Below are 13,771 nucleotides of genomic sequence, written 5' to 3' on the forward strand. Positions count from 1 at the left end.
TTATAACCAGAAAGAGTGGCTATATCAAAGATAATTTATGAGTAGTAACACTAACAAATATATTGTATAAAAATTGTATATATATAAAATTTAATTTAATTTACTTAATTTGCATGTAATACTATCATACAAAATACTATCATACAAAATAGTCTATCTTCTAGACTACTTTTTTAATTTTGTCAAACAAGATCATATATCAGACACCTTACATATTTTTCTCTAATATCTTTTTTCCGAAAATAATATATTAAAAGAATTAAATATATTCCGCATGTAGTGAGATGCTGGCTAACTTTATCTCTTTTTTTCAATTATGGATTTTAATGAAAGATTTAGTTTGACATAATGCAAAACAAATCTATAGAATTTTTTTCTGACAATGTAGTAGAACACTTTTTAGTGTGTGCGCAAAACTGTCGCGATATTTTGCGGAAACTTACATATAGTTAGGAGTTCTGATTTATATTTTCGTTAAGTCTATAGTTTCTAATACATCAAATAATTCTGATCATTAACTCGAGCAAAATAACTCAGACAAGCCAGTGTCTCATTTTGTTCAGAAAAGTTTTCTTCTTAATTTTTAGGAAGTTTTATCAGTGCTTATGCAGTTTTATATGAATTCTAGATAATTTTTCATTTAATTTTTGTTTATTTTAATACTTTCTGCAAACAGCATTTAAATAGAAATTATTATCAAACTTTTAGAAATTGATTGCATTTGGAATGATTTTGACTTTTATTGTTTTTTCTTTTAAAAGAAACAGAAATACGAGAAAAATTTGAATTATTTTGACTTGATTCTGAATATGTTCATTTTCTGTTTGAAGATTTCCGCCATCTATAAAAATAGCCGAGATATTTATTACTATAATTAAAAAAATCAAGAAATTATGTATTTGATGACGCAATAACACACAATTTGAAAACATTACGAACACAAGTATAAACACTTTTTTTTCGAATGACGTTTATGGTGTTTGTATAATTTTAAAAAATGACCAAATTCCGACTGGCGGCTTGTTGCAAAATATAAATAAATATAAATAATTTGATGCTTTTGAACGTTTTTGAACGTTTTTGAAGTTACGACTTAAAAAGCGATACGAAACGATATTCAATCGAGTGGTATTTTCTCTCACCGTTTGTTTCTCAGTATAAAATATTAATTTTTCATTGATTACAAACTTTATACCTATTTGACTCTATGTATTTTTTGCAAAAACGTTTGTTTTAAGTCGCACGGATGTTTTGTATCTACGTTAAGAGCTCGTTTGTCGAAGAAAGATACTGGACGATGGCGACCATAAATTTTATATTAGATACGACGGGAAGAGGGGTAGTTTACCACCCTGTGTTATGGCTAAAACACCAATGCAACGCAAGTCTCGGGAGGGTTGCTACCAGAGGCCAAGCTGCAGATTGTAAAAGTGTCTGCTCAACCAATAGCAGCGAATCGTGAAGATCCCCTAACGTTCTACGGTGGCCCCTTTGCTTCTTGACTTTCAGTCATATTACGGATAATGGCGAACATTCCGCGGCTGATATACTTCTATGACTTCCATCGAATGTTAAGCTGCCATAAATTAATCTCGTAAAAAAAAAGAACAGAATGGTAAGAGTGTTTCAATAATTTAAAAAAAAAGTTGTTTATCGCAAAATATAATTTAACAACTATTACATTTATTCTGATACACGCAAGAATGAAAGCTTTCGATACGTAACAAGTTAAATTGCTTCTTGGCGAAAGAGTATTAAATTGTTTATGATAAACAAGAAGAATCATGCAAAGACGACAAACTAAGATTATCATGTCATTTTTTTATATTCACAAAATATTTTAGTTGAATTATTCTATCCGTGATATTTTTCCGTGATAAAACTTTGTAAGTTTGTTTTGTGTTTAATAAGAATATTACTTTTTGGTATATTAAAAGCTAAGAAAAAAAAGAATTTACTTAATAAAACAATAAAACATAATTTTTGAAATTTCTGTCAAAACTTATCACAAGTTTTTAAATTATTATAAGTATGTCGATCCTTGCAAGTTTCAACCATTGATTTTGATATATTTAAAGTTAATGAAGTAAGCGCCGAAAGTGTAAATAAGTGTGGCATAAAAATGTAAATAATGTCTTACATTATAAAATCTTTATAAATGTAATTATAGTAAAATTATTTGATTAAAAATTAGTGTAAAAACTTTAGCAGTCTCGTATTTAACACACAAGATAGAAAATTGATAGCTAGTGCCATTTTTAAAACAAGAAATAAGTATGTTATTATGCTTATTTGTTCAACGTATCTCTCTTTTGCAAAAGATTCATGCAAATATATGCACAAATTTTGAAAAAACCCACTAACCTTACTCTAAAATTTATTTACCAATGTTCAAGACCAATCATTATCTTATACAGTTTTACAACACAAGTTCAACAATTAAATCATCAAGTTTAATAATTAAGTTTATTACTTTTTTCTTATAGCGCGATTATAATACAATCTCATTATTTATTAGAAAAAAAACTATAAAGAAGAAAGCACGCAAAATTTTATAAATTTCATTTAAAGAAACAAAAAAGATACATAATTTTAAAAACAATATCTCTACAATTCTCAAATTATGTCTTTACAAAAACTATAAATTAACTGCACAAAACACAGTGGCTGCGTTCTGGAAGCGCGCTATCAGCGCTGTTGCATTATTCTATCTTTATTGCTCATTAAATGTAAAACAAAGATAAAATAACGCAATAGCGCTGATAGCGTGCTCCCCGAACGTAGCTAGTGTAAGACAAAAGATTTGCAAGACTTACCGAAGATGACAAATTAAGTTTTTTTTCTATTCACATTATTTCACCGAAACCAAAGATACTCACTGAAGATATAAAACGAAGTAAACGCGAAAAATAACTAATTAAACTAAATGTGATTGTTCTATGCATGTATTAGTTCTTTAATTATTTTTTTCCGAGCACTAGAAAAACTTTCATGTCAGCAATCTGAAGTTGGCGGTTGGCTGCGCAAGAAGCATAGAACGTTTCTTATGAAAGCAAATCTCATTCTTCAACGACACTAGCGCACCAAGCGTACGAAGCGCTTGTAAAAGAGTGTATAAAAGATCCGAAAAAAAAAACAAAAAAAAAGAAAGCAACTAATCGCAACAAACACCTTTGTTTCGATATTTGTTTACATAAAACATAATTTTACAAAACTACTTAAATTGTGATTAATTGATTATTTATCATAAAAAAAATCATTTCTACAAATATACCAAAAACTGACAGCGACATGTTAAACAATTTTAAATTAGTTACTAATCTCCAAAATATTAAATTTAACAGTAACCACATATTATTGTCTCTCGACGTCATTGCATTTATTACAAATGTTTCAAACAATTTAGCAATAAAAACTCTCAAAATCAAATGGTAATGTATTAGAGAAAAATCTGTGATACCACTTAATGAAGTTTTGAAAGCTACCTTTTTTGAAAGGTAGCTTTCAAAACTTCATTAAGTCATCAAAAAGTCATTGACCTCTTGTCAAAGATTATTGACCTCTCGTCAAAAGTCATTGACCTCTCGTCAAAGGTCATTGACCTCTTGTCAAAGATCATTGACCTTTCGTCAAAAGTCATTGACCTCTCGTCAAAGGTCGTTGACATCTTCTCAAAGGTCATTGATGTTATATATCATTCTTTGTTACGTTCTTATTTTCTGCACAATCGCGTAACTGCAGCAACGCGCGTATGCAACATTTTGTTTCTCACAAAAGCGCGGTGGTCGCGAAACAATTTTTCTGCAAAACTCGCCAATCGGAGAGTGCACGATACTAATTACATATCATTCCGAATGCCCAATATATTGTGATACACATGTGCTATCGATATTTGCACGCGAGACAATAATAATAGCAAAATTGACGTAAATCTGCTCGGCGTCGCATGCCCGCGATAATACAGTTCTTGTCACTTCATGTATCGAAGCGCGCGATATATCGAAAATCGCAATATCGAATCGACGCGGATTGAAGACTGGCGCCAAAAAGAAGACTGACGTTCGAATTCATAGTCGTTTCACAAATCTTAGATCTCGTCTCTAATTACTAAGTTTTTTAATATTATACTTTTAACTTCTTTGCCAATATTGTGTATATATAGTACCAAAAATATAAAAACCTGCAAGTCAGAAAAAGTCAAAAAGTCAGAAAGTCTGAAAAGTCTGAAAGTCTGAAAAGTCTGAAAAGTCTGAAAGTCTGAAAAGTCTGAAAAGTCTGAAAAGTCAGAAAGTCAGAAAGTCAGAAAGTCTGAAAAATCTGAAAAGTCTGAAATGTCTGAAAAGTCTGAAAAGTTGAAAATCAGAAAGTCTGAAAAGTCAGAAAGTCAGAAGTTGAATACATTTTCTTAAAGAGCCGTCTACAATGGAGAGTTGTAGGCCGTAATAGTAAGAAATTGACCAATCACAGACAAAGTACAGAAGAATAATCGATTGTGATTTGTCAATTTCTTACTGTTACGGTCTAAAACTCTCCATTGTAGACGACCCTTAACATGGCAAAGAAGGTAGGAAACGCGCAGTCTATATATATTATACGTCTATGCGGAACACGCGTCCTTTGACTATATAACTATACAGTGATAAGTATTCTCGCAATACCTGCTGTGTAATGGAGATTAAGCAGTGTTTATATTTCTCAAAAGAAAAGAAGAGGGCGTTTTGTTATCAATTACAAGCAATTGTAAACTCGCAACTCGTAAATGTGAAGTGAAGGATCGAGTGCAGCAAGTAGCAATTTGTTGTCGACGATGATAACTTCACGAGGATTAAATTTATTAAAATTTGTTTATAGTAATAGTCAAAGAAAAGTTGCAGCAACGAATTTGCGGACTGTTAGATTAGGTCACGACAGTCACTAGTAAGTAGAATATTATATAATTGTGTCATAGGTTATGTGTGCATTTATATAAAATTGTTTTATTATCAGTAAATAAGAATAAATATATATACAGATACATCTTTATGCTTATATAAAGCAATTATAAAAATATATGTAGTAGTTCTGTACACACATACACATCATTCGTAAAAAATGCATTGTATTAATAATACACTGTACTTTTTTATTTTAGTCATGGATCTTATCGTGACCAATTTCCACCAATAGACAAGAAAGAAATAATTGCTGCTGAAATTTTTGGAGGCTTTATGTGGTGGTGGATATTATGGCATTTCTGGCATGATTTTGGTCACATTGTTGTAAGCATTAAATATCTAATTGTTACTTTTTTGAATTATAGTGTTATTTTTTTTTAAATATAACAAGTTGATACATTGAGGTTTTTTTATGGTTAGGGAGAATTTCCATATCCAGATCCATCTGAATGGACGGATGAGGAATTAGGTATACCACCTGATGAGGACGGACCTTTATCACGTATAAATATTGAATAGTGTTACAACAGTGTTGTTAGAGGTAAAATATATTTATCTTCTACATACAAAACTAGGAATTATGAGAAAATATTTACTACTTATATGATAGAATAAAAAAGAATTATATTTGACAGATGTCATTGTAAGACCAGCAGTCTTCTTCAAAAATGGTTTTTAGTTATTATATTTTACATGTAGAATATACTATCACTGTGATTAATGTAAAACTTTTAAAGCTTGTCTCTTGTTTAGTGTTTTTTTAATCCTGTTATGTAACTATATGTTTTTAATTTTTTCTTGATAAATTTAATAAATAAAAAATTGATCAGAAAAAAACAAAACAAAAAGATTATATTATATGTTTTAAGCTTGTTAAATATTGAAATAAAAAGAGATAAGGAAATGGCAATAACAAGCTAACACCAAATGTTTGGGTACAATTCTTTTATAATTCGAAGATTTTCAAAAATTTGAACAAACGTTTCGATCCACTATGGGATCTTCTTCAGTGTTTTAATAAAAACTTTCAAAAAAATCATAATCTATTCAAGATCATGAAGAATATGGATAAGAAAAGATACGCTACATAGATATTCAGTATGAGAAAAAGAGAGGCGGAAATGGCAGTCACGTAACCGTCAGTATTACGCAAGAGGACGCAAAACGTCCTCCCGCTTCGAATGTAACTGACAGACTGATTATAGTAAAAACATATTGTATAGACTATTCATATATATGTTTTTCTTGATATTGTGCACTGATAATGATGACAATCAACTTCTTCTGAAGAGAATATAACATTTGGCTCTTAATAGCTTTTTTGGCACATTATATATAATAAATTGTCAGGAAAGTTAGGTAACTATGCAGATCAAACAGTGAATTACTGCATATAAAATAGTTTATTAATGTTCTGTTACAAACATTTGGTACCAAATATAATTAGAACAAAAATAGAATAGAGATCAACAACATGAAGTATTATTGTAAAAGCATAAAAATCTATAGAACATTAGATGATACATTTTGAAGTTTAAGGTTTGTTGTTCAAATAATTAATTTTTCTTTGTGACTTTGATAGAAACTGTTTTAATTTCGAGATATTCCTTTAAGCCTTCTTCTCCCCTAAAAAAAAGAGGATATATTAATTTAATATTGTAATATTTTAGTCAATTCTTGATTTGAGAGAGAAAAACATCAAAAACTTATTACTTACAGTTCACGTCCTATGCCAGATTGTTTAAATCCGCCGAATGGGGTTTGAGGTGTAATAGCATCGTAACAATTTACCCTGGAAATTATTAGCATTTATATTTTTTACATGTATTTAAAGTATAGAATTATTTATTTGAGTGAAGTATCATCATGTTTCGCACAATTATTTGTACTTACCACACACTGCCCGCTTCTACAGCTTGAGCAAATTCCAAAGCTTTATTAATATCCTTAGTAATTACACCAGAAGCAAGACCGTAATTGGTGCGATTAGCTCGTTCGATTACTTCATCCATAGTATCAAATTTCAAAATTGTTTGCACCGGCCCGAAAATTTCTTCTGTGGCAATTCTCATTTTATCGGTTACGTTTGAAAACACTGTCGGTTGTACAAAGTAACCAGTAGTACCAATGCGATTTCCACCAGCTTCCACAACAGCACCTTGCTGTTTGCCAGAATTGATTAAGTTCATAATTTTGTCCAACATATCTTCATCAATCTGTGGCCCTTGATCCGTTTTAGAATCAAATGGATCTCCTACTTTTCTATTAAGTGCTAGTTGTTTCGCGCACTTTACAAATTCATCGTATATTTTAGAATGTACAAACGTTCGCGATCCTGCGCAACAATTTTGTCCGTGATTTACAAATATCGCATTAGATGCGATTTCTGCAGCCTCTTTTACTGTAATATTGATGTAATAAAATTAAAACATTATTACGATTGTTGAAATTTATATATCATTAGAAAGATATAGGATTAGTACATAAACGTACCGTCAGCATCATCGAAAACAACAAGCGGACTCTTGCCACCTAACTCGAGGCTAACACGCTTAAGGTTACTCTTAGCAGAAGCCGCCATTATGGCATGTCCTACCTAGAAACGAAACATTTATATTAAATACATGTATATATAAAAAGTATATAAAGTACTTTTGTCATTAAATATACCTCAGTAGACCCAGTAAAAGCAACTTTATAAATATCTGGATGCTCAGCAATAGCTGCGCCAGCAGTCGGGCCATATCCTGGGATAACATTTACAACACCTGGTGGAAATCCTGCCTCTTTAGCAAGAGCAGCTGCGTAAAGTGCGGACAAAGGTGTTTGTTCTGCTGGTTTTAAAACCACAGTGCATCCAGTGGCCAATGCAGGTCCCCATTTCCAAGATATCATTAAGAAAGGATAATTCCAAGGGATAATTTGTCCTACCACTCCTACTGGCTCTTTTTGCGTCATTGTAACAGTGGTATCACCTAGTTATGTAATAAAAATGCTTGTTGTTATGCTAATTTATATTTAATTTCAGGATACTTCTGAATAATAAAAATAGAAATAAAAATATTGTTGTTGTGTAATTCCATGTATCTCTAAATTAAGTTTATTAGAAATTATTCTAAGTTTATTAGAAATTTAATTACTAACTAAATAAAACGCAAATTAAAATTTCTGATTTACCAAAAGCTTTTCTATGAATTTAGAATACTTATTTTTAAAGAACTTGCTTGTTTACGTGTTGTAAAATAAATATACTTACTTATTATGTAAAAAACCTTTTTTTACATTTTTCAAGAACGTTGTTGTTTGGTTTGGTTTATCGAAATAAAACTGTTCTTTTAAGATTTGTTTTATGATAACCAGATTTACTTTTTTTAAATCTCAATTTTTGACAGAAATGAGATAAATATTTTTATTCAAGTTATGAAAATATATTCTAGTAGTAATGAGTGCAATAATTTATATGTTGAACATTAATGATAACACCAGAGATAAGTACCTGTTGGAATAGTCATTCCATGTATTTTATCGCACCAGCCGGCATAATAACGAAAAACGGCGATACTTGCTTGTATATCTTCAATGGCATTCGCGTATGTCTTTCCATTATCAATGGTCTCCAAAGTTGCAATATATTCCAAATCGCGATTAATTAAATCTGCGAACTATTTTATTAATTTGTAATTATAATCATTCTTTGACGGAGAAAGCAAATAAGTATTTTAATACATAGTAAAATTTTACCTTGTGCATAAGCTGTCCGCGTACATATGGATGCATTTTACGCCATTGTGAATTTCTATTAAAAGCTTGTTTAGCAGCTTCAACTGCTTTGTCTACGTCGGCCTAAAAGAAATTAATTCTTTATCAAAGTTGTTGTTTGTATTAAAATAACAATTTTGTCTATCGTTAGCAATTCACGTAAATGACTTTATTTCATTCAATTCACGTATAAAGTCTCAAATAATTATTTTTCAATATGTTTTAACAGTTTTTCAAAGTTTTGTATCTTTGCTAAATGAAACAGTCAAAGTTTTGTGCTTTGAAAATTGAACTTCAAGAATTTTGTAAAAAAACGCACAATTATATGAAACTAAGATTGTGTGATATTTGTAGATTCTTTAAACATTATTATCTATAAAGTTGTATATACTCTACAGATATCAAGATAAAAAGCAGTGATAAGGAGATATAAAATTACTTGTAATGCAACACGTAATAAAATACGTTTTGTAATAAAACTATAAAAGCCCAAATAATTACCTAATTGTTTTTTCCAAAAGTCAGTCTTTTATAAGTTCAAGCGTTGTTTATTTAGTTTAATAACAGTATTAAGAATTATATTTACCTTATCTCCTTCAGAAATTTCAGCAATGACTTTGCCAGTAGCAGGATTTATTGTTGGAAATTTACGACCGCTCGCAGCATCCACAAATTCATTATTGATGAAGAGCTACGCAAACACCATTTGATACATAAATATAATGTGCGTATGTCAAATATACACAAGTGGTAAATTTTTAATATATCTGTATCTTGTTTTAAATTAAATATCATTTATGGAGATAAAGAAAGATTCCACATGAAAAATAACTTGTATTTGTATGTAACTCGAGTCTTACTTGAGTATATTTGATTTCCACTTGCTTTGCCATCTTCAGTATTTTGTCTTCAGCATCCACACTCGACGACGGTTGACGAGTATGTGAGCTCTGTAACACCGAGCGGTGTTTATAGAAACTGGTGTTTATCGGGTTTATCGGGTATTTTCGCGCGATAAGATTTCTTGAACTTGTAACTCTTTCTCTATCCTTTTCTAAAGTCGTTTCAGAGATACGCACGTAGATTCTCTTAATATTCAAAACAGTAAAACTAAGCGTTGCATAATTAACGTTGCCACTTTATATTGATGTATGCAAAAACTGTTTTCAAAACAAAGTATAGTTTAGAATATTAATTATAGTTCTTGGATGTGAACATATTTCGTATGTGTACATGTTTCGAGCGAGAATCTATTTCTCTTGTCCACGATTCAATAACGGCCAGTATATTCTGATATTTTTGAATTATTTATTATATTTTGGTTCATTATTTCTTTTATATGTACTATATCATAATGTAGCGCTATAATTTTTTATATTTTTCTGAAGTGTTTTTACAAAATGTTTGATCTATTTTGAAAACGCACATTACATAGTAATGAGCAACTTTTATCTACATTTATAAATTTAGGTTTTACATCTTTTTTTTCTTTAATTATATGATATGATTGCACACACTAATTACAAACTTCATTAAATGTCTACTTGTTATCACAAATTTTGTATCAAATGACAAGGTACGTATCAAGACACTATCGGCGAGACTGGGTTGGCAAGGGAACTACATTTTTACATTTTGCGCATGCCTTAAGCTTGATAGGATAACATGGAGGTTATCGATATTTTTGTGCAGTCTTCTAAATGAGGTAATCACAACTTATCTTTTAAAAAATAAACGGCACGATTGCATAAATTTTGTTACCACTAAAAGTTTTATATCTCTTTTGTTATCTCTTTCTTGTTTTTCACGTGTATGGAAAGTTTTGGATACAGAATATTCCTATTCACAAAATATTTCGTACTGGAGTACTTTAAAATTATTTTCTTATTTTTGTGAGATAATAATTTCTTGTTGACTTAGTCCGGACATTATTTGATGCATTACTTCATGCGGAAAGATATTAATGAAATAAGCTAATTGTTTTGTCGAGTGTATGTAAATACCTTGAAGATAGTATCTTTTTCTACAAAACATAATATGTGTTTCGATAAAAAAAAGAAAAAAATAAAGGTTAATATAGAAATTAATTTTCGTTATTTAAGAAAATGCAACGCTTCGTCCCTGTTATGAGTATTAAATCGATAAACCAGGTTTCTCCTTAGAATGCGCGTCGTGTACGAGCAGCAACTTAAAATATATACTTAAAATTCACGTATAAAATATACAAGTCAATATATTTCAAATATGACCATATCGATGTAAAAGCTTTACATAATAGTGTTTTACGTAATATACATATATATATTAAAAGTATATATTTCTTCTGAGATAATCTATCGCCAAGAAATGTCTGCTGTTTTGTATGAACAAGATCATACGAAAACTTCACAGGAGGATTTGCAACCAACTGTGGTAATAAGCTTTTGTTTATTTCTATTGTTCTTAGTATCATTAGCCAACACGGTAGTTGTAACATATGTATAAAATACAGATTAAAAGATCACGCATCGTGATCACATTTATGAAATTGATTTTAGATAATGTTTGTGTTTGCAAAATTTATATTTAATCGTCACTGCACACCTATTGTTCATTACGTAAAACTTTTGAAAACAGGAAGCGCAATGTTCCGAAATAAACGACAGAAATAATTGCGGAGACAATAACGAGAAACCACCACTCTATTGTACTCAGCCCGAGGATGAATATCCATCAAAACCCGAATGCTCGATGGAACCGCTTGGTCCATGGGCTACGGGACAAGTATCTTGTTCTCCCAAGGGAGGGATAACAGGTTTGAGACCCGTTGCGGATCGATATTCTGTCACTCGCCACGGACCGAGCGAGTGGCGAGCACATAATTTAAATATTTTTCTGCAATCGAATGAGAAAGTCGCTGATGCACAGTACGTGACGCATACACATCAAAACCGTTCTGTATAATTTTTAACTTGCCAACAATTGTTTCGAAATACGATCGTATTACTGGCACGTTTTTGTTTTGTTCATTAGACGTACTTGGAATTATAAGCTAGATATGTAAAATTGATTAAACGGAAAATTTTTGCAGAATTGTAGCAAATAACGCGAAACAATGCGTGGATCGAGTGTATGCAACAGCTAACAAGACACAATTAGATACAACGGAACACTTGAAATCGCGGTCTCACGTAGTATATCATTGGAAAGCGGAACTAGAACACGCAATTGCTGCTCTCGCAGAAGAGATTGAATTACTAGAGAGCGAGCGACGTCGCGTACAACGATCTTTGTCGATGTTAACTGTTCCTGAATCTATCTCGAGCGAGTTTCTGCAATTGCGTTCTTTTCGCTTAGAATCCGATCTCGTGCGCGATCCTGTTGAGGAGCAACTCATAAAGGTTGAGTCTCGATTGAGTCATCAAAAATGATGCAATTAATTACGTCTTCAATATATTACGTTTCCATTTCTTAACGCGAATTACATTCCAGGAAATAGCGCTTTGTGCCGAAATACGACATTCGTTAAATAAGACTTACAATCAGATTACCACGCAGATGACAGAATTGAAGACTGCGAAAACGCGACTAGAAAACGACTGGTCCGACAAACTTCGTACTTACAACATAGATTCGATTTGCGTGAATTTATCCAACGATTCTCCCGTCGTTCTGTGGAAGGCCGGAGCTGCGAGATTACCAATGGAGTGAGTTTGCGTCACTTTATATACCGTATATGTGGTTTGCAACAAAAACTCATTCAATGCTCAATAAGAAACAGCGATGATAATTAACAGCGAACGAACAGATTTAATCAAACTTTTTGTTTCAAATATGTCAACTTTACTTTTAATATATTACGACTTCTGATATAATCAGAATTTTACATAATCGATTACGTTGCTCGTTCTTTTGCATTTAGTCAATCAACTCCTTCGAGTTACGATGATTTCACGCGAGAAGGATTAACCTTCAGCGAGACTGCTAGACAAAAGTCAATTGATTTGAGAATAACCTTGAATATAATGTACGATAAGTCTATTAAGGATTTGCGCGACCAAGCGACTCGCGTCGACACTGCGCTCGCCGAGAACGTGAAGATCACGCAAGAATGTTTATATCAATTGGAAAAAGAGTTACTTAGTGTAAGATGAATACACGCTACAAAATATATTCAGTTAGTTTTATTATTCAAATATTCAGATAGAATTGTATAAAACTTGATATGAACAATTTTTAGTGCTTGCGTGAATTGGCGAACACAGAAAATTTAATCGATACGCTCCGCGATTCACCGAAGGGATTAAACAACGCTATGAAAGTGGCACAAACGAGATTGGACAACAGATTGCGTAGGTCGAATGTTGAAAATTGTCGAGACGCAGCTCAATTTGCGTAAGTCATCGAAAGAAGAAATAAAATTGATTTAACAGACGAAGCAACGAACAAAAGATCTTTGTTTTCAGGCTCATCGAAGAAGTGAAATCTCTCGGCGAACAAACTTCTGCTATATCAGCAGAACTGAAACGTGCAGAAGAATGTCAAGCGGAATTGGTCAATATGAGGGACACTCTTGAACATGAAATAATGGTAAAACAAAAAACTTTGTACATAGATAAAGAACGAGGTCAACTACTACGCTCATCGTTTCCTTCTACGACAGCTCTGTCTGGATTTTAATAAATTAAATGTCCACACGCACATACATATTATATATATTGTGATTATAATAATATCTTATCTAGATACTTGTATATGATAAAATTATTTGTTAGAAGATAAAATCATCGTATTTAAGATAAAATCATTTTGTATAAGATAAAATCATTTTAGTTAAGACAAAATAATTTTTGAAAAGATAAAATTATTTTTTTTAAGATAAAATTATGTTTTATAAGATAAAATTATCTTATTTAAGATATAATTATCTTTTTTAAGAGAAAAACATCTTGTATGAGATAAAATCACTTTATTTAAGATAAAGTCAACTTTTTAAGATAAAATTATCTTAGGTAAGAGAAAATAATCTTTTAAAAGATAAAATCATCGTATTTAAGATAAAAACATCTACTTTCAAATAAAATTATTTTTTATAAGGG

The 13,771-nt window shown here is 31.1% G+C and overlaps 3 protein-coding genes across 3 annotated transcripts; 2 read left to right on the forward strand and 1 right to left on the reverse strand.

Moving 5' to 3' along the window:
* The first annotated feature begins 4,716 nt into the window (after positions 1–4,716).
* LOC109852855 (NADH dehydrogenase [ubiquinone] 1 beta subcomplex subunit 2, mitochondrial-like) lies at positions 4,717–5,675 on the forward strand. Its single transcript, XM_020424400.1, has 4 exons — positions 4,717–4,917; positions 5,132–5,258; positions 5,355–5,475; positions 5,570–5,675. Exons 1-3 carry the CDS (start codon positions 4,808–4,810, stop codon positions 5,451–5,453), a joined length of 336 nt encoding a protein of 111 aa, XP_020279989.1. The 5' UTR covers positions 4,717–4,807; the 3' UTR covers positions 5,454–5,475; positions 5,570–5,675.
* A 643-nt stretch (positions 5,676–6,318) lies between these two features.
* On the reverse strand, positions 6,319–11,913 carry LOC109852853 (retinal dehydrogenase 2). The gene is made up of 10 exons (XM_020424397.1): positions 11,864–11,913; positions 9,554–9,643; positions 9,280–9,384; positions 8,676–8,777; positions 8,431–8,596; positions 7,605–7,909; positions 7,428–7,530; positions 6,828–7,335; positions 6,652–6,726; positions 6,319–6,560 (listed from the first exon to the last, which is right to left on the reverse strand). The coding sequence occupies exons 1-10, from the start codon at positions 11,873–11,875 to the stop codon at positions 6,491–6,493; spliced, it is 1,536 nt and encodes a 511-aa protein (XP_020279986.1). The 5' UTR covers positions 11,876–11,913; the 3' UTR covers positions 6,319–6,490.
* On the forward strand, positions 9,847–13,362 carry LOC109852854 (tektin-4). The gene is made up of 8 exons (XM_020424399.1): positions 9,847–10,398; positions 11,022–11,105; positions 11,310–11,599; positions 11,764–12,073; positions 12,165–12,379; positions 12,595–12,817; positions 12,913–13,067; positions 13,139–13,362. The coding sequence occupies exons 2-8, from the start codon at positions 11,040–11,042 to the stop codon at positions 13,350–13,352; spliced, it is 1,473 nt and encodes a 490-aa protein (XP_020279988.1). The 5' UTR covers positions 9,847–10,398; positions 11,022–11,039; the 3' UTR covers positions 13,353–13,362.
* Positions 13,363–13,771: the final 409 nt, after the last annotated feature.

This window comes from Pseudomyrmex gracilis, unplaced genomic scaffold (assembly GCF_002006095.1).
Source record: "Pseudomyrmex gracilis isolate BER0280 unplaced genomic scaffold, ASM200609v1 scaffold_38, whole genome shotgun sequence".
NCBI classification, from domain to species: domain Eukaryota; kingdom Metazoa; phylum Arthropoda; class Insecta; order Hymenoptera; family Formicidae; genus Pseudomyrmex; species Pseudomyrmex gracilis.